This window comes from Staurois parvus, unplaced genomic scaffold (assembly GCF_062004578.1).
Source record: "Staurois parvus isolate SC_StPar_1 unplaced genomic scaffold, SC_StPar_1.0 ptg000151l, whole genome shotgun sequence".
In the NCBI taxonomy this organism is placed as follows: domain Eukaryota; kingdom Metazoa; phylum Chordata; class Amphibia; order Anura; family Ranidae; genus Staurois; species Staurois parvus.
Window position 1 is genome coordinate 2437933 of NW_028317947.1, and position 22187 is coordinate 2460119.

The 22187-nt window shown below is 42.3% G+C and overlaps 1 protein-coding gene across 8 annotated transcripts in view; it reads left to right on the forward strand.

The window, feature by feature from the left end:
• The window catches only part of SP2 (Sp2 transcription factor), a 28017-nt gene extending 11755 nt beyond the window's left edge, over positions 1 to 16262 (forward strand). For 6 of the 8 annotated variants that reach the window (XM_089674324.1, XM_089674327.1, XM_089674325.1 and 3 more), the window contains 5 exons: positions 1245 to 2108; positions 14361 to 14652; positions 14797 to 14971; positions 15079 to 15275; positions 15370 to 16262. In XM_089674324.1, coding sequence (XP_089530450.1) covers positions 1245 to 2108; positions 14361 to 14652; positions 14797 to 14971; positions 15079 to 15275; positions 15370 to 15470 — 1629 coding nt within the window. In that variant the 3' untranslated portion in view covers positions 15471 to 16262. The remainder of the gene's footprint in view (positions 1 to 1244; positions 2109 to 14360; positions 14653 to 14796; positions 14972 to 15078; positions 15276 to 15369) is intronic. The other 2 variants (XM_089674330.1, XM_089674331.1) reach the window with 2 other exon arrangements.
• Positions 16263 to 22187: the final 5925 nt, after the last annotated feature.

Sequence of the window (22187 nt, forward strand, 5' to 3'; positions counted from 1 at the left end):
AATGGCATCCAGGGGAAGGAAAAAAAAGTAATTTGTGCATGAGGACCTAAGCATAGTACACACTACTAGGTTTTTTTTCGTTCAATCCAGCGGTCTGAACGGGAAAAAAAAAATGACAGCTCAGGAGGAGCCACTGTACTAACTATTCGATCTTAGTACAGCAATCTCCCCTACTCTGCTATTGTGTTCTGACAGAGGGGATTTACATCCCCCCTCCAAAACACTGCAGTCAGCACTCTCAGTCATTGGGGGCCGATTGGCAGACCTTTTTCGGTCAGGACCGGTTGATGTCGCCCGACATTCAGCCCGGCTTTAGGGTTTACTTACACTATAAGTGCCCAGTAAAGACAAAAGGATGGCATTTGGTGGATCTTCTCTATCAAATAAGAAAATGATAAGCCCAAGCAACGTAATGTAAAGTAAAAGAAAAAATTGTACAGAGTAACTCACTCACACCATGCTAGTCCATTGCAATACGCGTTATGTCACATATTACCGTGCATTGTGAGTTGAATGGGCTTCCAGCATACCACACTGTACTGTACATCACACCTGCAGTATTTGTGTCAATGTAAAGCCCATAGGTGCATTGCTTGCCATCCAGAATGTGTGGTAGTGCACTAACACAGAGTTAACATGCATTACTGCAGTTCACTGGTGTAAACTTTCCTTAATAAAGATAATAGCAGACAACTTGTGATTTCTAACCTTAGGCAAGATGCTTATTTAAAAGTTACCAATGCTTTGTTCCCACCGGTGCACTGCTGTGTGTGATAGTGCACCATGCACACGGTGCATTGCAGTGCCATTGACTTTAAATGGCACACACAATAAGGCACTCTACAATTGAACCCCTCCTGGGTGAAACATGTTAAATGGAGTTCTCCCATGGGTAGGAGACCAAGTTGAAGCTTTTTTTTTTCTATTTCTTTACTATATGCCGTGACAATGTTCGGAGGGGCGTCATTATTTGTTTTAGAACTACTTTGTGGTGCACTGTTATCATAAATGCTGCTGTTGAAATTTTAGTCTGTTATGGGGCATTGTCAGCGTTTTTGAAGAAATACGTTGTTCTTACGCAATGCATTTTAATATTTATTTTAATGTGTGTGCATTATATGCACTGTGATAGGCTGCCATGGTGTGTTTGGGCCTTTTAAACCTTGTAAGGTTCCTACTGACTCTCTCCTGGGCAACCTCCATTCCCATGAGACTTGTAACAACACTATTTTGTTTCCTTTCAGGATACACAGCCTTCTCCCTTGGCTCTCCTTGCAGCCACATGCAGTAAGATTGGACCCCCTGCAGTTGAATCAGCTGAGACTCCTCCTGTACCATCACGACCAGCCCGAAAAAGACTGATACCTATAAAGCCTGCACCATTGCCAGTGAGTCCAGGGAAAGCAGCCATAGGCATTCTGTCTGCTAAAGGAAATGTCATCCAGATCCCACAGCTCAGCACTGCTAATGGGCAGCTCTTCTTTACCATCCAGAACCCCATGAGCAAAACTGGCCATTTTCAAAACGTGCAAACCACCACCCCAGGAATTCCACAGAATATGGGAACTCAGTTCCAGATTGTCAGTTCCACTGATGGCGGGGCAACTCTTCAGCTTGCTCCAGTCTCCAACTCCACCAAACACGTACCAATAAAGCCTGCTCCTCCACAAAAGCCCAACAACATAGTGAAAGTGACTGGAACTGCTGGCAACAGCCTCACATTGGCATTGCCTCTTAATAGTCTACAAGACTCTTCCAATGAAGCAAGCTCTCAGCTTCTCCCAAGCAAACAGAGCAAAAAAGCACGCAAGAAACCATTTCAAACAGCACCAACACCTAGCTCTCCCTCCCAGGAGCAGGTGGAGACTGTTGTGATAGAGACAACAGCAGACAACATCCTGCAAGCGGGTAACAACTTGGTGATTGTCCAGAGCCCAGGCACAGGGCAGCCAACCGTACTTCAGCTGGTACAGCCCAAGACGGACACTCAGATGGTGCAAATACCCCAACAGGCACTGAGGGTGGTTCAAGCAGCATCAGCCACTCTGCCAGCCGTGCCACAAAAAGCAGTACAAAATGTCCAGAATACCGAGATTGTACCCACACAGGTACTAATACATGCCAATTATGGCATACTGTATTGAGATTGTTTCTCCCAACCCCTCAGTCCCTCTCAGTCTTGGAGGACAGAAAAGTATATGTTGATCTTTTTAGCAAACAGTAAGGGGGCCTTTTTTGCTCTCTTGTCAATCATATTCTGCTTGAATCAATTAATCTGATCCTTTATTTTCTGTTACAAATTGATGCCTCTTACCGCCTAAGAATCATTAAATTTATGAATTATGATCTTCTAGTTTTATGAATTGCTGAATTAATTGCTAGATCCTCTGCAGATGGGATGAGTTCAGGAAAATAGGTGTTTTTTTTTTTTTTTTGTTTTTCCTTTGTTCCACCCCACAAAGGATCAGGTTTGGTTGGTCTTCCCATTTCACTGACTGATTGATACACCTGTACTGTGGAGTTATATCCAGCTTGTTTTGGATCTGCTGATGTTGGGTGCTTTTTAGAAGTGCATTTGACAACTGGACGTTTTTCATATGATAGGATTGTGAGAAATGCTCTTGCAAACTAATGTGTGTTTTGTTGGGTTCTTTTTTAGAAGATGATCTCGGTGTTCCACAAGTGCCTCTATACCCTATCTTACTTGCATAAAAGTTAGTGGTGCACCAAAATGAAAATTCTGGTGCCGAAACCAAAACTTCAAAATGCACTTGGCCAAAAACTGAAATGCGCAGTTTTTAAAAAATTAATATATGTTTTTTGGAAAAAAATACACTTTGACAAAAAAAAACTATATACCCCAAATGTTTTGAAAAATATGAAAGAGGATGTTACGGCGAGTAAACAGATACTCAACATGTCAAGCTTTAAAATTGCGCACGCTTGTGGAACGGCATGAAACTGCGGTACATAAAAATCTCCATGGGTGATGCTTTAAAAATGTCTACAGGTTAGTAGTGTAAAGTTACAGAGGAGGTCTAGTGCGAGAATTATTGCTCTTGCTCTGACGTTCGTGGCGATACTTCACATGTGTGGTTTGAACACCATTTACATATGTGGGCATGGCCTACGTATGTGTTCACCACTACGTGGGGGGACTGGGGCACTTTAAACTTTTTTTTTTAATTTATTGGTTTGTTTGGTTTTTTTGTACTGTTCCTTTTTAAAAAAAAAAAAAAAAAAAAATGTAATCACTTTTATCCTTATCACAAGAAATGCATGCATCCCTTGTGATAGAAATAATTAGTGACAGGTCCTCTTTATGGAGAGATATGGGTTCAATAAGACCCCACATCTCTCCTCTGCAATGTAAAGCATTGGATCAAAAAAAGCATTGATCTAGTGCTTTTAAGAAAAAAATGGCCAGAACCGGAAGTGACATCGCTCCAGTCCTCCAAGGGCATAGAGATGAGTGGAGGCCATCTTTCCTTCACTCATCTCTATGCCCAGCGCCGAGATCGTTCGATGGTTTCTCAGGTAAGGCTGAAAACTAGCGGCGGGTTGTGGTGTTTTTTCGGCACCTGTATCTGAGCTTTTTTTTTTTTTCTTTCATTGCGGCCGAAAGGGGTGAAACATTTTGGCACATCCCTAATAAAAGTTCCCTGTATATTAGGTAATGAAGATTTGTCAGAATATTCTCCTTTTATTTTAGTTGTGGCAGTTGCAAAAACTGCTATTAAAGTGGTTCTCCGGGTTTGTTTTCTTTAAAATAATAAACACATCATACTTACCTGCTCTGTGCAATGGTTTTGCACATAGCAGCCTTGATCCTCCTCTTCTCAGGTCCCCCAACGGCACTTCCGACCCCTCCCCCTTGCCAAGTGCCTCCAGAGCAAGCTGCTTACTCTGGGGGCACTCGTGTATGCTCGCTCCCAAGCCGGTTCTCTGTGTCCTTGGGATACACAGAGCGTGGCTCAGCCCTGCCCCCCCACTCCCTCCTCCCTGGCCGTGATTGACAGCAGTGGGAGCCAATGGCTCCCTCTGCTGTGTCTAAGCCAATGAGGAGGGAGAGAGCCACTGCTCTTGTGCACATCACTGGATTGAGTTCAGGCTTATATAAGAAAGTGGGGGGGGGGCTGCTGGGAGAGCTGCCCACTGAAGATTTTTTGCCTTTGTGCACAGGATGCATGAAGGTAAAAAACCTTCACCCTTTACAACCACTTCAATAATTTCCTGTGAGCCAGAGCTGGTACTTTACTACATAAATTAGAACAGAGTGTAGAAGAGTTTGGTGACCACTGTGACCAATCAGATTTCTTAAGTCGTCGTCACTGTGCTAATTAGAAATTGTGTTGGTAGAGCAACAGCCTTCTGTCTCATTTATTCCGTTTTTGTTCATGGGACTTGGAACTTTTGCAATTTCAAGTCAGTGCTTTAAAGCCTATCTCTAGGGAAAGCTAAAGACAGACCCTTTCACCAGAATACCCTGTGATGCTCCTTTATACACACCCAAGTCCACTGTCCACAACTTTCATCGGCACAGCTGTGTTGACTGGTAATGAGTGCTGACTGGTTGTTTCTTCGTAACATCCACATGCAAAAGGTCTTCTGGAGCCTGAGAGAACCCCGTCGCTGGACTTTATAGAAAGTATTAGTGTCTGGGTGACTGGGACAGCAAAAAGGGACCCTTCTTCTCTGCAGTGAAGTAGATGTGGGACTCGGTGTGTCACATGACCACAGATTAGGGAAGTAATTGTGGCTTTCTGTTTAGGATTTTTTTAAACCAGCCTGGCAATTAGTTGGGGCCAAATGAGGGGTGTTGCCTGGAGTTTGGCTTTAAATTGCCCATAAACCTACCTATAAAGGTAATATTGTCAAGATATGGCATTTAAAAATATTCCACATCTTTACAGAAAATAAGTGAAAGTACATCCTTTTTTTTTTTTTCTCATGAATTGAGCTTTTGGTGCTATTTGATTGCCTGTGCGGTTTTTTTTTTTTTTTGTGCTATAAAAAAAAGAGAAAAAAAACTATATTTTTGACTTTGTGCTCTTAAACATGTCCAGTAAAAAAAATTTTAAAAATCGAATTTCGTCATAAATTTAGGCCAAAATGTATTCTGCGACATGTCTTTGCCGAAAAAAAATCTCAATACGTGTAAATAAATTTGGTTTACGTGAAAGTTATAGCGTTTACAAATGGTATATATACTGGGATATTTTATTTATTATTGTACAGCGCTGAGCAAACCCTTTGGCGCTATATAAACTCGTAGTAATAATAATAATAATAATTATTAATAATGGCGGCGATCAGCGACTTATTGCGGGACTGCGGCAGGGGGGAACTGACTTGGTGTCACTGACATCCCCAGTGACACCAATACAGTGATCCGTGCTAACAAAAAAAAAAAAAGCACTGACACTGTACTAATGGCACTGGGCAGGAAGGGGTTAACATGAGGGGTGATCAAAGGGTTAACTGTGTGCAGGGAGTGTTTTACCAGGGGGCGGTGTCTGTGTGTTTCACTGTAATCACACTGCTCTGGATGGCTGTGCTGTGCAACGGTTGTAAACCTAAATGAATCTACAGACAGCACTGTATAAACTGTACCTGCATTGTGTTTAAGTTTAGTATCACTCCCAGCCTTGTTCCCATTCCCCAATATCTCCTCCAGCAATTTTTCCTGACACCATGCAATCCATGGTGACGGTTTCTTTAGAGGATTGATAGAACGTGTAGAAAAGACACATGCACGAGTCTCCCAGTCATAATTTGTAAGGGTGTGTGTCCAACTGTGACTATGCACTGTTATGACACGATTTTCTGTGATTTTTTTTTGATTTTTTTTTTTTTTTTTTTTTTTTTTTTTGATCCTGTGATCAGTTGCTTACACTGGATCTATAAATGACTACTGAAAAATCACATAATGGAGAGAAAAAAAAGGCATTCTACAACCCACAATGCAACCTATTTGTAGTACTGTGCTACACTGTCCATGATAGCAGGGTTGGGGGGGGAGGGGGATAAGCCCATTACCTTTACCACAATAGAGAACAATGTGTTCCGCAGTTTAAACACCTGTCCCTGTAGCTCTAGTTTAATAATTCAGGGTGATAGGTACTGGCCTAGCGTTTAGTTGCTCTCCATGGCAAGCTATTTAGGCAATGGTGCTAATATGGTTTTATTGATTTTTACAACTTCACATGCTAAAACGGTATCCTGCTCCTAATCAGATTATCATTTCAAAGGACCTAAATTGAAATGCTAATATAAAACTGAGAAGGGTTGGAAAACTTTTCTCCTAAAATAAACTCTTCTCCAGGATCATATGCCTGAAAGCGTTAGATGGGTGTTCTCTGCTAAAGCGGAGGATCCACCAGTCTGGGACTTTACCGGCAGTGCCTGCCTGGAGTTTGCATGTTCTACCTTTGCCTGTGTGGGTTTCCTCCGGGTTCTCTGGTTTCCTCCCACACTCCAAAGACATGCTGGTAAGTGAACTGGCTCCTGTCTAAATTGGCCCTAGTATGTGTATGTATGAATGTGGGTTAGGGACCTCCTTGAGGGTTAGGGACTTGATGTGAATGTGTAAAATATATATATATATAAACAGAAAAATAAATATGCAGCGCTGAAGAACATGAGATAACTAGTAATGATAATAATAAAACAATATAATGTAAACTTATGCTACAGCCGAGCGCTATTATTTTTCTGTTTGTCATTTTAAGGTGTTGAGGTTTTACCTTTTTATATATGCTAGCTGCTCCTTTTCCTATATATTTCTGCGCTCGCAATTACTCCCATTACACTAATATATATATATAATGTGTGTGTATAGCAAAGCACTGTGTAAATTGATGGCGCTATATAAGTACCTGTAGTACTAATATAATAATTTGGGTAGGTCTACCTAATAGTGTTACTATCTCATTAAGACAGTGAATAGTTTCCATGTTTACCCACCAAGTATAAAAAGATTATAACTTGTGCATCTAAATACATCAGTGCTTCCCTCACTGACACTGAAAGAGCAACTTTCTGGTAATTTTGTAATTCAACAGATCTCTGGTTTCTGACATGTCAAACACCAGTTTTATCATATTAACAGGTGGTGTGAGGTTTCAGGCTGGTTGTTGGGTTTTAGTCTTCACTTTGGTTATAAAAAGAACTCTTACCGTCTGATTAAGAAAAAATAATTCCTGGAAGAATGTAACTAGAGCCTTGAAATTCTATAATAGATAATTTTATAACTATTATCCTTTACAACTATTTTGTTTTTAGAAGTCTCTGTTAAGCTAACTAGCAAGTTGCCTTTTACAAAACTGCTCTTAAACAGGATTTTGTTTTTTTGAAAAAACTGTTTTTATATTATCTATTGAGGGACACAGGATAGTAGTTCCTGAACTTGTGGGTTATACTGCTACCTACAGGACTTTTGGACACTGGCAAACAAAAGATGTAAAAGTGGCATTGAAGTTCTGCTGTAAGAAACAGTGAGCAGGCAGGCTTTTCTGCAATAAAATGCCCCTACCTGCCTGCTTTTTGTCTTCTCCGGCACTATAAACTGAGCTGCACAGCTCAGCTTACAGCGCCAGGCATGTCTTTGAGAGCTAGGATGATGACCTTCTGGGCATGTGCAGGAGTGACGTCATCCTCTGCCAGCCAATGAAGGGGTCCGAACACCGACAGTCCTGAGCCAGAACAAGATGCTGGCTCAGGACTGTTTGACAGGTAAATTTCAAGCCTTTAGGTAAGTTTTAAACCAGCCCCTGTATAACCCCACCTCTAACCATCATGCCACAGTTTCTTGCTAATGGCCTAGGCAGTTGGACACCTTATCCTCAGGTTTGCTTTGGGAAAAATCTAACTAGATTTTTTTTTTTTTTCTTAAGTTGAAACACCTACACTGTGGAGAATTTTCTGTGGTAACTTCAATCAAGACTTTGAATACGCCACTTTAGCTAGTCTTTTCACAACAGCTATCTGGAATAGTGTATCCTTAGCAAAGCTTTTAAAGATTGTACCCAGATCCCGATGGACTGAAGATTTGTAGGGCTACCCTGGAATGTAACATTTTGGTCTTTCCAGGCCTTTGTGTTGGCCATAAAGCACTTTGCAGATCTGCGACACAGCCTCTACAGGTTGTGAGTAAGCCTTTGGGCTGAAGTATATTGGTATTTCTTCCAAATGGTTTTTAAAGCCCTACCCACACCCTACTGAGCTAGTAAATTGGGCTAGCTTCTGTTGTGACCATCACACAGTGAGCTTTGCATTGTGAAGCTTTCCAGACATCTGTGTACTGTGTTCACCACACATCGTTCCTCAGGTCCAGAGCTGTGGCTCAGCCTCAGATGTGACCTAGTCTGTACAGACTTGCTTGGTAAGCCAGGCCACACAGCCTGAATTATTTAGGCATTTCCTTGACTTTTTCCAAATTCCTTTGTTCTGTCAGCCTAGGGATTTGCCTGCATTGTGACCTACTGGAACTGCTCTTTGCTTATGACCCTTACCAAACTTTGGTGCACTGTTGGCTGTAAAAGACTTGCTGGGTTCAGAGCCATGACAGTCACAGATTTGATTGTGTCTCCAAGAACTCACGTAGTGAGTATGGCCAGTCAGTCTTAAGCACTGAAAGCTACCTCACTGTTTGTTCTGTTGTGCACTTTTTAAACTTTCTTGCTACCACCATCTCTTCATGGTAAGCCCAGGAATTTTAAGCCCAACTAAAAAATGATCTCATGCAGTGGGGCTGCGCCTGCACTGCAAGGGTTAATTGCTTATTTAGATGTAGGGGAAGAAAACGAGATTCACTTTACCCACTCTTCCCTGCAGCTAGACCGGTCCCCTCAGTGTCTTCTCATGTAAGGAAAGAAAAAAAGATTCACTTTACCCGCTCTTCCCTGCAGCTAGACCGGTCCCCTCAGCGTCTTCTCATGTAGGGGAAGAAAAAAAGATTCACTTTACCCGCTCTTCCCTGCAGCTAGACCGGTCCCCGCAGCATCTTCTCATGTAGGGGAAGAAAAAAAGATTCACTTTACCCGCTCTTCCCTGCAGCTAGACCGGTCCCCGCAGCATCTTCTCATGTAGGGGAAGAAAACGAGATTCACTTTACCCACTCTTTCCTGCAGCTAGACCGGTCCCCTCAGCGTCTTCTCATGTAGGGGAAGAAAAAAAGATTCACTTTACCTGCTCTTTCCTGCAGCTAGACCGGTCCCCGCAGCGTCTTCTCCTTTATGTTCCAGTGGTCTATGGACATGACGTCATCAAGAGCAAAGCGGGGCCATAGCCTTTTGATGATGATGCTGAGGAACAGTTCACTGCTTGAGCATGGAGGAGCACTATCTGTCAGGGGAGCAGAGGATCAGGTAAATAAGAGCTCTCTCTTCTACCTAGACAAAACACCAAGCTATTTTACATTTTTCTGAAATTGTGCTTTAAGCTAGGGGATGCTGATGTCATCCACTACTTGAAGTGTTGCATATCTCACGCTCCGTTTTTTTTTTTTTTTTTTTCTGCTTTTCCTGCCTATCCGCCTCCTATTTCTTGCGGATCTTCCAGGTTCTGGCCTTTTTCCATCGCCAGTCTACACTTGGTCACCTCTGGCACCTGCAACCCTAAACTGCCCCGGCTGCTTGAATCTGTGAGTACATGAAGCCTTGCCTCGCTTTGTGCCTAGTTGTTCTCTGCTATGAATGAAACATGCCTTTGCAAAGATGGACAGATGAAAGTCCCACTGCTATAAGTGACTTCAGCCCATGCTTCTATATTTTTATTCAGGTTTGTTTGGTATTCCCAGAATGGACTGACACCTGCAAGACAGATCATGGAACCCCTATTTTTATATGGTCTTTTCCTCTGGATTCTTGTACAGCTCTGGTGCAAGTCTGAAACCTCACATAGTTCCACAAGTTTTTTTAATGTACACTTTGGATTTTTTCAGTCTGTACAATTAATGCAGCAATTTGCTCGCAAGAGTTATGTGCACACTCTGCAATAGAATTCACTGCTGTGCCTCTACCTCTAAGTGTTCCTGAGGCCCCTATGACCATCTCACATTCAGAGCCTTCAGAAGACTGTTTCAGCATGTCCCATATATCTCCATTTTGCAAGAGGTTCTTGATCCTCCTATTAATGCAGTACTTTCTTCCATGAAACTAGAGGATAATCCTGTTATTCCAGGCATTGGGTCTTCTAGAGCTATGACTTCCAAGACCCTTCCCATTACATTTTGTTTATAATACCTTCCTTTCATGAACGCTGAAAAAAGTCAGTAGAGTCATGGCTCCCTCCTGACAATGTCAAGGAGCTTTTTTTTTAATGAATGTACCACCAAATGGGTCGATGATATTCTTACCTTTTGAAAGATTTCCTTTTCAGCCACTTTTTTATGCTGAGGTTTTCCCTTGTAGCTCCACTTTACAATTTCAGATCTAGTATATTTATTATTAGTATACAGGATTTATATAGCACCAACAGTTTGCTCAGCGCTTTATATTGGTAAAGGGAGACAATACAGTTCAATACAAGAGGGTTAGGAGGGTCCTGCTCCTTGGAGCTTACAATCTAAGAGGATTTCACTCCTTTTTATGGCATTTGTGCGAAGAGGTGTCTATGGTAGACTCTCCCTTGGTGAAACTGATCCTTCCTAGTCCCTATTTCAAGGAATCTCTGTTGCTTCTTGTGCCATTCTTCTGTTCCTTACAATTCTTGAACTGTTAAAAAAATTTGATATTCAAAAGTAAACCGTGAAGGGCCTTCTTGTATATGTACCCCTGAATCTTTGTAAGGAAGCACCCATCACTAATAATCTGTATCTCTTTGGAGTGTCCACAGACAAATCATTCTTGTTTTCCGTCTGTGCAATTTTTTTCCCCGCTTGGGTAAGTCCTATTCTGTTTATTTATTTCAGGTACTTATATAGCACCATCAATATACGCAGCACTTTACATATATATTGTACATTCACATCAGTCCCTAACCCTCAAGGGGCGTACAATCTAAGGTGTTATCGTTCTCATATATTCCAGTGCTTGATAGTGTATTCCTTACCTCGGCTCCTCTACAGTGGATTTGTCCCGTTAGAAGACCAAGAATTCAAATCACTGTAATCATATATATGTAATAGTCAGGCAGGTTATTCATTTTACATAGTTGTAACTCATCACCTATCCTTCCAGGGAACTCTAGTTATTAATACTTCTGTCTCTTTTAGAGATTACTTTTCTTTCAGATGGTTTCCTTGAAATAGATTTCCCTCTCCTTGCAGTCAAGTATTAAGAGTGTCTTACTGAAATCTTCATCTGTTAATTGGTTTTGTTTTTTTTGTTTTTGTTTTTTTTCACAAGGGTTAGGTATGCTAGTCCATGCTCCAGGGTATGAGGATTTGACCCCGAGATGGAATTTTTTTTTTTTTTTTTTTGTTCACGCTAACAATTCACAGCTCATAACGAAAAACTACACTAGATAACTTAAATTGTTTAACTTAAAATGTTTTTGTTGACCAGCTTTGGTGTTGGAGTAAGTTTTTTTTTCTCTAATTCAGGTATTTTGTTTAAAGGAGAAGTACAGCTAAAGCTTTTTTGGCTGTAGGTCTCCTGTGGATCACAGGAGTGCAGTTCGTTCTGCACTCCTGTGACCCGTTTTCAGCTATCTGGACTGACATCCGCTGTTGGCTGGCAGTACTCAGTTGGTCCAGGCTGGAGAAAGATCCCAACTTCAAAGTTGGGATCCACCCCAGAGTCTGGAGTGGCACGTGGCTCAGCCTCTGAGTGAAGTGCTGAGAGCCTGACCCAGCTGCTCCCTCCCCCTCCACAACCCAGCACACCAGTGAGGGGTTGAGGGGGGGTAGAGCAGACAGCAGTGACTGACAGTCCTGCTCTCTGTTCAGAGCGGCTGTGCAGACTCAGTGATCATGTGATCACCAAACTCTCACCCTTAGAGCTGGCAGGGGACAGATGCAGCATCGGAATGATGCTGCATCCACCTAGGTAAGTATAAATAGGGGGCAAAAAAAAAATCTAAAGCCCTACTTCTCTTTTAACCACTTGCCGACCTGTCACAGTAAATATAGTAATTGTGCCTGCTGTGGGTTAGGAGCACATATCAGCCCCTCCTGAGACCTGTGTGTCTATCAAACACAATGGATTACAGTTACCGGTAATTGGTAACCGGGTATCATGCAATCTCTGATAGGTCATAGCGATCACATGATAACAATGTAAACAATGGCTTTCCATTCATAAACAGCTTGCCTACTGTTGTGATCTGGTACCTGGCTACCTGTACCGTGTGATTTAGCTGTAGCCAATCACAACAAAAAGCAAGTTGTTCATGAATGGTTAACCCATTCATGACCGCTAAAACTATTACATATACAGTGATCTTCAATGTATAAGCAATAATGTCTAAAAAAGAAAAAAAAACCCTTTTCACCCCGCCCCCCCCCTCCAGAATAGTACAGTGACAAAAAATGACAACTTCAAAAAACGTGCCATGCCTCTTACTAAATACCTCAGACTGTCCACTCTCTAAAAAGTGGTAATTTGGGGGCATTTGTACTGCCCTGACAATTTTAGGGGGGTTCTAAGAAATGAGATAGACCATCAATACATCAGGACTGACCAATTTTCAAATATATACCATAGTCTGTAGATGCTGTAACCTTCCACACAAACCAAATATTATACACTTATTGAGACCTTTAGCAGAATACCTTTTGGCCTAAATTTTATGAAGACATTTTTATTCGATTTTGTTTTTTTAACAAAGTATAAAAAAAATATTTTTTCAAAATTTTCAGTCTTTTTCATTTAAAAAAAAAAAAAAAAAACCCAGTCTTGATCTGGAATTCCACTTTAACTTTAAAACTTTTCCTTGATGTCAATTAAGGTCCTACCCCTGTATACTTGAGCCTTATTTACTGCTTGTTCACTAAACCGAGGCATAATGGTTGGAGGCGTGGTTTTACAAGGGCTGGATTCATGTTTTTGTTGCTAGCGTCCAAAGCAGAACAACTAACGTGTCTAAGAATGATTACTATTGTGTCCCTTCGTAGACTTTAAGAAAAAGATTTAACATTTTCTTCATTAAATATACGTGGAAACTGTACTGCTTGGAAAAACTGCGATACCAAATTACACCAGCAGGTGCAAATATGGAGTATTTAATTTTTAGACAGAAAAGTCAAACACTTACGGGGTATTCATACTGGATAATAATGGATGGCTTCATTGACCAATGAGAGGTGCAAACAAAGAATCTAAGGTTGAGGTTTGCATTTGATTTTTGCTGCCTATGTCTGCGTCTGCTGATCATCTTGCATGCAATTTTTCTGTTCTGTTGAGCCCTGGTTCACACTGATGCGGTGCGGGATTCGCAGCGTCTTCAGTGCGAATTCGGCGCTGCATCCAACTCACACCCTGTTCATGCAAACCACAGCGGGTGTGTATGTTAAAGTGGAGCTCCACCCAAAAGGGGACGTTCCGCTTTAAAGACTTGTCCCCCAATCCCTATTAAGGATTGGCACCTTTGGGGGGCGGGGGGGAGAGCGGGTACCTGAATTTGACAGGTATCCGTTCTCACTTCTGCTCCGAGGCGATCGAAAGTGGAAGGTGTCCTCCCTTCCTCCTTCCCCGTAGTCTTTTGGGACACGTGACAGGTCCCAGAGGACTACAGGACCATTCAGGAAGCGCAGCACTACTCGCGCATGCGCAGTAGGTATTCGGCTGTGACAGCTTGTGCCCACACTGAAGATGCTGGCGCCCAGGGAGAGAAGACGGCCGGTAAAACGGGCTGCAGGGGACACACCGGGGGATAGGTGAGTGTGTGCTTTTTAATAGCAGCTACAGCTTTTGTAGCTGGTGACATCTATTTTTTGACAGCATGAGTGGAACTCCGCTTTGAGTTAACACCTTGAAAGCGGTCCGCAAAGCACAGTGTGTTGCGAAGAATTGGATCGCATAGGTGTGAATATCAATGTGATCTGATTCTAGTGCGGACCCAAAAAAGGGTACTGCACGTTTTTGGTGCAGATGCAGTGCAAATAGAGCCATACAAAATGTATGCCTCTGATCGCACCGCACACAAATCGCATGTGATTTGCACAGGAATGCGGTGCGGTTCCTGTGCGAATCACATGCGATATACGGAGCTGTACGTATGTGAACCCAGGCTAAACGGACCATTTGAATGTTTGTTTTTCTGATCATGCAAACCTGCATACTTTAATTTTCTCTGCCTTCATATCATCGTCAGAGGGTTCTATTTTTTTTTTTTTTTTCTGTATCATGTATATTTCTTGTGTGTCCCTAGTTTTGTGATACATTTTCATTACGTCACATGCTCTTCTCTTTTAACAGATATACTTCCGCACATCTACCGGTGAACTGCAGCCATTGGTAACACAAGATGTTCCCTCTATGCCTCAGCCCAGAGCTTCAGGAGGGACCAGTACCCTTGCAGCACAATCTGCCATACCTGTTAAGAAGAACATCAGTCGCAAAGAACGGTCTTTACCAAAAATAGCTCCAGCAGGGAGTGTTATTAATCTGAATACAGCACAGCTCGCAGCCACTGCCCAGGCAATACAAACTATTAGCATCAATGGAGTCTCAGTGCAAGGGGTGCCTGTTACCATCACCAATGCTGCAGGTGTATATCCCAGTATGATTATGTAACATGACATAAGAATTGTACAGTTAGGCAAATAAAACCTAAATTTAAGATTCATTTAATTTGCTTTTCTTCTCTTTGTTATATAAACCAACCCACTCCTGTGTTTGTGTGTCTACTTAGGGCAACCACAGCTCAGTGTCCAGAATGTGTCCAGTAATAACGTGGCCATCAGTGGTCTCAGCCCTACCCAGATACAGCTGCAAATGGAACAGGCCTTGTCTGGGGAAATTCAGCCGGGAGTGAAGAGGAGGAGGGTTGCCTGTACATGTCCGAACTGCAAGGACGGGGAGAAGGGGTGAGAGTGGGCAGGATGCAGGGCTGATAAAGTGCTGGGCCTGGGTGGGGGAGGGTTGAGGAAAGGGGCAGATGTTTTGGGCTGAGGAGAGACACTGTCACTCTCAGCAGGTGGGGACCTCCTGGCAGAAAGAGGCACGTGTGTCACATTCCTGAGTGCGGCAGAACGTTTCGCAAGACATCACTCTTGAGAGCCCATGTCCGTCTTCACACAGGGGAGAGGCCATTTGTGTGCAACTGGGGATTCTGCACAAAGAGGTTCACCCGCAGCGACGAGCTGCAGAGGCACGCACGCACGCACACAGGTGTGTGAGACATGAACGCACAAAATGCACATGTAAGACGAACTGGCCCTCAGGTATGACATGTATTGATTTTTACTCTGCTGTCCCTGTACAGGTGACAAGCGCTTCGAATGTCCTCATTGTCAGAAGAGGTTTACTCGCAGCGACCACGTCAGCAAGCACTTCAAGACACACCTTGTGCCAAAGAAGCTGTGAGGCTTAGTGGAAAACGCACCCTAACTATGTAGGACCCCGAACACGATGCTATTGTGCTCCAGCTGGGAACCCCATCGAGATATGCAGGGGCCACAGAATAGTAGCATTGTTTCTTATGTGGAATCCTAGCCTGAAATTCCTGGTAGTAACAAATACAACTCTGTAGCAGCCTATATATTGCTGAAGTGTGCTAGAGCATTTGACAGTCATACAGAGTTTCCTGCTGGGAACAAAGTGTGGCTGTGTGACTATAAAGGCACTTTCTACCTGGTAAAATGTAAGGGTAATGTATTTACCAGCACATCATATGCTGATAGGCGTGAAGGGAGAGGGTGTGTTACCTGATGCCACTTTGTTGGCTGGACCAGAACATTCCCACTTTTATACTGCTCATCCCCCCATTAACCCCCTGCAGGAAGGTGCCTTATTACCTCCCCTCTTCCAGTAACCCTGAGCATACAAGCTTAATTATACTTCCGCTAATATGCTTTTCACGCTGTCTTAGGGACGCGGCTGTGCTGCACTCACATCCATGCTGCCAGGTGCCAGTTCAGGACTTGTTCCTACTGGCCATCTGCACCATACAAATTATTGTTCCTTTCTCGCTGTACAGAGTGTACGACACATGTTGTATTTACAATGTTAGCTTTCACGAGGCTTTTAATTTAAATTAAAAAAAAGGCAATTTACCATGCCATGCGTGTGCCGTAGGATGAAGAGGTTTTTTATTTTCATTACTAAAACTGAATTCCCTGACAGTTTGTGACATAAAAATGGCTGTAACCATCTGAATTGTCTGCTGTTCTTCAGTATCATTGAACTTTCTCCTCTCATTACTGTATCTAACATTGAAGCATCTTTTTGCCAGCAATTATGGATTATTTAATACAGTAAGTCCCCTACTTATGAACAATTCTGTTCCAGGAGCTTGTTCTTAGGTACAACTTGCTCGTATGTCCAGCAAAGGTCAGCGATTGCAGGCAAAGGCTGAGATCGCTGATTAGTGTGTTATGAACACAAAGGTACAGCGGGGCAGATCGCTGCACCAACATTGCTTGTATTGGTACGGTGGTCTCAGTTTTTTTGGGGGGGTTTTTTTTGTTCAGCATGCTGGGTTGAACGAAAAAAAAACTGTGTGTGTGTACCCAGCTTTACAGGATTGGACATGCGGACATGTTTGCATCTTTTGAAAGTTTGCAAGTCAAATGTTCGTATTTGGGGAGCTTACTGTAAGGCAAAGTGCAAAAATTGCTGATCTGACTGAACTAAGGTTGCTTTAAATTGCTGCACTTTTTGCACATTACTCCGTACCCTAACTAAAGACTAAACTGCATGGGTAATTTTAATGTCATGCTAATGAGTAATTTAAAGTGACCTTGTTGCCACAGTAAGAAAATTAAAACACAAGCTCCCTGTAAGAGAAATTCATTACCTTTCCAGCAGACTGTGAGCCAAAACTTTGTTCCTTTTTGAAAGGCTAAGGGCACCCTTATCTGACACTTCCAGGTATGTTGGTTACTGGGTCCCCTGATAGCCCCCTTTTGGTTCCTCCCATCATCTGCTAAATTTCTACCATGCACTGTAGTGATGTGTCTAGCAAAATGAACCACAACACCCAGCAAGGAAACCAGATATTGAACGCACTCAGGTGTGGTTTGTTGGATAATGGCAGTGTCTGTCTCTGTAAGAGCAAAAGGATTTGACTTCCTGCCTGCTGGAAAGGGGATTATTCGATCCCGTCTTCTGCAGGGCTGCTTTAACCGCATGTTGGCAAACACCTTTTTTTTTTTTTTTTTTCTTTTTTTTTATTAGCCTTTTTTTGTGTAGTTAATGGTGTGGTTAACAAGCAGTAAAAATTGCTCAGTAACTGGATATTAAATTGCCTCCATGTTCCCCATGGTCCAAAAAATTCCAACTTCTGAAAAATCACTGTGCTGGCTTGAATTTAAGTCTACAAGGGTATGAACTGGGCAGACATGCCTAACGTAGGCCTCATCTCAGCGCCCAGCAATGAACAAAAGGTTGAATCAAAATTTCCTAAACTGTGCTTCTGTGTACCACCAATGTGGTTAGGGTTTTAGTTGAACGATCATGTAAAATTTACCTTTAGTGTTGAAACTTAAAGAAGACTTCCAGGCAAAAATGTTATTTTCCCATGCAGTGGAGCTGTGCCTGCACTGCGTGAGTTAAATGTTCGTTTTTGTCTAGGGGTGTGGAGAGCGGAGATATACTTACCTAATCTGCCAATCCTGCTCCCCACACACTAGCAATCTTGTGAACGGGCTGTTTCTGACGTCATCACGCCCATAGACCAGCTCCAGACATGGAAAAGGCAGGAACAGTCCAGCGCTGGACATAGGAGAGTGTGGTTTTTTTTTTTTTTTTTTTCGGAGGACGGGGTAAGTATAGCTTTTCCCTGAGCCCCTGGACAAAACGAGCAGTTAACCCATGCAGTGCGGGCACAGCCTCACTACATGGTAAAATAAACACTTTGACTGGAGTTCATTGTATAAACAACACTTTTAAGATTTAATAATATTTCAATTTATATCATTTCCATGCCTGGGTAGGCCATGCAGTATGAGACAGTGACTTTATATTAGGGCTGCAGTCTTTTGGATATTAGTAACAGATGGGGGAGAGACGAGTACTGTCCTAAACGTTTCAGCTATAGTAGGTAAAATATCTCAAGTCAGAGTCAGATTTATGTATTCATTTCTAGCAAGAAAGGGTGACCATAAATAGTGTCAATTTAGGGCAAAATGGGGTCAAGGTGAGTGTTGGGCTACACTCAGATTCAGTAACAATGGTTCCCATCTATCAGTGCAGCTCAATATCACTTAGAGATTGCCCAGCTTGTTGGAATCTGTATACGCATCTTGGCTAATCCACTCTTCTCCTTGAATGACCAACATCACAAGAAACAGTTGCAGCTCTTGACACTACAGAGTGCATGCAGGTGTCTTCCTCCCTGGGGTTCTGTGGATATTATCTGCTAGCCTTTAACCACCTCCCGCCCGCCATATAGTAATATGATGGACGCAAGGTGGTTCTCTCGTTCTGGGAGGACGTCATATGACGTCCTCCCATTCTAACCGCGCATGCGTGGCTCCCAGAGCGCGCAGCGATTGGCGGAGCACTGATGATCTGTGTAGCCCCAGCAGCACCACTTGTCAGTGTCCATCAGTGCCAGCTCTCAGTGCTCATCCATGCCACCTGCCAGTGCCCATCTGAGCTGCCAGTCAGTGCTGCCTATCAGTGTGCATCAGTGCTGCCTAACAGTGCCGCCTATCAGTGCCATATATGAGTGCTGCCTTTCAGTGCCCATCAGTGATGCCTGTCAATGACCATCAGTGCCACCTACCAGTGCCTCATCAGTGTCCATAAGTGCTGCCTATCAGTGCCCATCACTGCAGCCTCATTAGTGCACATCAGTGAAGGAGAAAAATCACTTCTTTACAAAATTATATAACAAAAACTAAAACTTTTTTTTTTTCTCAAAATTTTCAGTGGTTTTTGGTTTGTTTAAGAAGAAATAAAAAAACCCAGAGGTGGTTAAATACCACCAAACTAAAGCTCTATCTGTCACAAAAAAATTATAAAAATTTAATATGGGTACAGTGTTGCATGACCACGCAATTGTCATTCAAAGTGCAACAGCGCTGAAAGCTGGAAATTGGCCTGGGCAGGAAGGGGGTATAAGTGCCCTGTAGGCTAGTGATTAAAGTGTATCTGAAACAAAAACTTTTTTTAGTTTTGGATAGAGCAGTGAGGGGGTTAGAACCACTATCAGGGTTTTATTGTGATCTGTGCCCCTGATGGAGAGATACACCTTCTTGATTTGTCCTGGTGAACACTGCCCATCAATCTAAAGGTGAGGAAGAAATCAAAATTACAAAGAATTGTTCAGGTGAGAACATTTTCCCCACTTTGCTGAGATTTTCTCTCACTTCTTGTTGAGGCTACAGAACAGAGAATCAAGGTAATTTTTCCCAGATAAAAAGAAAAACTGTCAGGGTTTTTCTCCATTCCCTACTCTATCCAAAGTGAAAAGAAAAGTTTTGGTTTTAGTTAACCTTTTTTTTTTTTTTTTTTAAAATTTAAAATATGTTTAGAATTTACTTTGTCTTCCAGTTCTGTAGACACTGAGAACAGGTTTTAGAAGCAGTGCTTTAACCTGACCTGTGCTGCTGTCTGTTATTTGGTTGTGTCCTTGCCTTCATACTATTTATATTATATATTGAAGTCCAAGTCAGGAACATTTGGTTAAATTTTTAACTGAAATCATTTCTCTTGGTAATGTTGAATATTTACATGAAATGAAATGCCCAGCATGGTAGATTCACTAACATGGTCACCAATTCTTTGTCTGAGAACCAGATTGGAATTGATATATTGTTATAAAATAAATGTGTGTGTGTGCTTACCTCCGATAAGCCCCTAAACACATTCCAGTAAGTTTTCTCCAATCATCTTTCAGGACAGCTCCATTTATTGAAGATTTTAGACATACAAAAAGATAAAGCAGTAGAATGTGGTACCTTCTTGGCTTCCTATCAAGAATTATTTAAAAATTGTTACATTATACAAAATCCCTCTACTCAAAAAATAAAACCGTTACAAATAATTGTCAGTCATGTATGGATACAGTATGTCAGTCAAATTTCAAATATCAGGAAATCAAACTTCAGTAGTTCTTGGGGAAGCCAAAACAGGGAGGGAGAGATCACCTGTCCCAAATACATTTGATCATCAATGGCCTTTGTTGAGGACACTTGGTAGCACAGCGTTCAAGTAATTTCCTGAAGGTTATTCTGGATCCTACAGTCAGCAGCAGCTACAGACCAACATATTGGGGTTGATTTACATATTGAGGTTCATTTACTGAAACTGGTGCACTCAGAATCTGGTGCAGCTGTGCATGGGGCCAATCGGCTTCTAACTTCAGTTTGTTCAATTAAGCTTTAACAATAAAACCTGGAAGCTGATTGGTTTCTATGCAGAGCTGCACCAGATTGTGCACCCTCCAGATCTAGTAAATCAACCTTTATCTAAAGCTGCCTTGAGCCAAAACATTTTTCTTTTGGATAGCATCCTGTTCCAGTGACAACAAGGGGTTTATTTACTAAAACTGGAGAGTGCAAAGTCAGGCTCACTTTTGTATAGAAACCAATCAGCTTCTAACCTCAGCTTGTTCAATTAAGCTTTGGCAATAAAACCTGGAAGCTGATTGGTTTCTGTGCAGAAGTGAGCCTGACTCTGCACTCTCCAGGTTTAGTAAATAAACCCCCAAAAGTCTGGATTTAACCTCCACTTTCAGTCTTGGTGACAACATTCCCTTGAGCAAATCAAGGTGGTGACTCTCCCTAGTGAGGACATGGCAATAAAAACCTGGCTAGTTTGATATTCTATCCACATACTATCCATTTAAAAAAAAAAAAGCTTTATTGTTCATTAAGTCATTAAGGGACACAGAATTAGGTTAATCTAAGCCAATACGGTTATACCCTGGCAAATGAAAGAGCCGTTGGCCAGCCAGGTATAACAGCTCACACTTCCAGCATGCTTCAGTTTATTAGTGTCCTAGGGGGATGGCCATCTTTACTGTATTAAGAAATTTTTACTAGCCATATCGTTTTTTTCTTTCAGTCAAGATATTTACATGCTGCTGAGCTGGGACCTATATGCAGATATCCAGAATTGCTAATCTTCAACGATACTTTGGAGAATGGATTTCATTGGACCAAATGTTGCAATGCCTACATTCAATGTGTCGTTTTAGGGAAGTGGGGCTCTGCCAGTGGCACTTCTCAGGTACATTGCTGTACAGGTTCAGAGCTGTGGCGCAGTCTCTGAGGACTCTTAATAAGTACACCATTTGGGCTAAGCAGCAAGATCTATGTATTGTTGGTGACATTAAACACCACCATTACTTCTCTATTGTGTTAGTTTGATGGAAAGGGTTAACATGCCAAGGAATTCCATGCTGCCTCATTAGTTGAGTGTCACATGCGTGCACTCACCATTCTGTACCTGCTCTTTTTCCTTTGGCATGCAGTAGCTTCTTCTCTCTTGCCCCCCCCCCCCCCCCCCCCACAAGAGAGATGCGGTGCACACCCCTATTAGTCCTTGCACATGTCTACTGTTACCTGGTTATTTCTGGCCCTTAACATTCTTTGTGTTAGCAGTTGGTTGTGAGTAAACCAAGGTTTTTACCTGGTGTTTTCTATTTGTAGTCGACACAGTACAACATGTCAGATCCCAAGCACAAGGGCAGCGGTCCTGGGGGGCTCCCCAGGTCATGATACACAAACCATTCCAGGGTGCCCTGCAGTGTCCCTCTTAATGGGCCTGATGCCAAAAGGCTGAATTGTTGTTCTCTACTAAAGTTAACTCAATCCTCAAAGTCTCTGCAATCTCTGTCAAGTGTGCCTCTTCCGTTTTACCCAAAGAAAAGTTCTCTGCAGTTATGCTAGATTTTATGGGCCAGCTTACAAAAATGATTGATGTTGCAGATGTACTGTCTGAAAGAGAGTCTTACAAATCCATAATGGATGACATTGTTCCTGAGGAGCCTCAGTCTGCTAAATTAGCTCCTAAAGGATGCCATCGCCACACTTCTATTGATCCTTTGCAAGTCACATTTAAAATAGAGCAGCATGTAACTTCTACTAATGCTCTTATCAGTCTGGGATCCTTAATAGTACTTTAGACTGT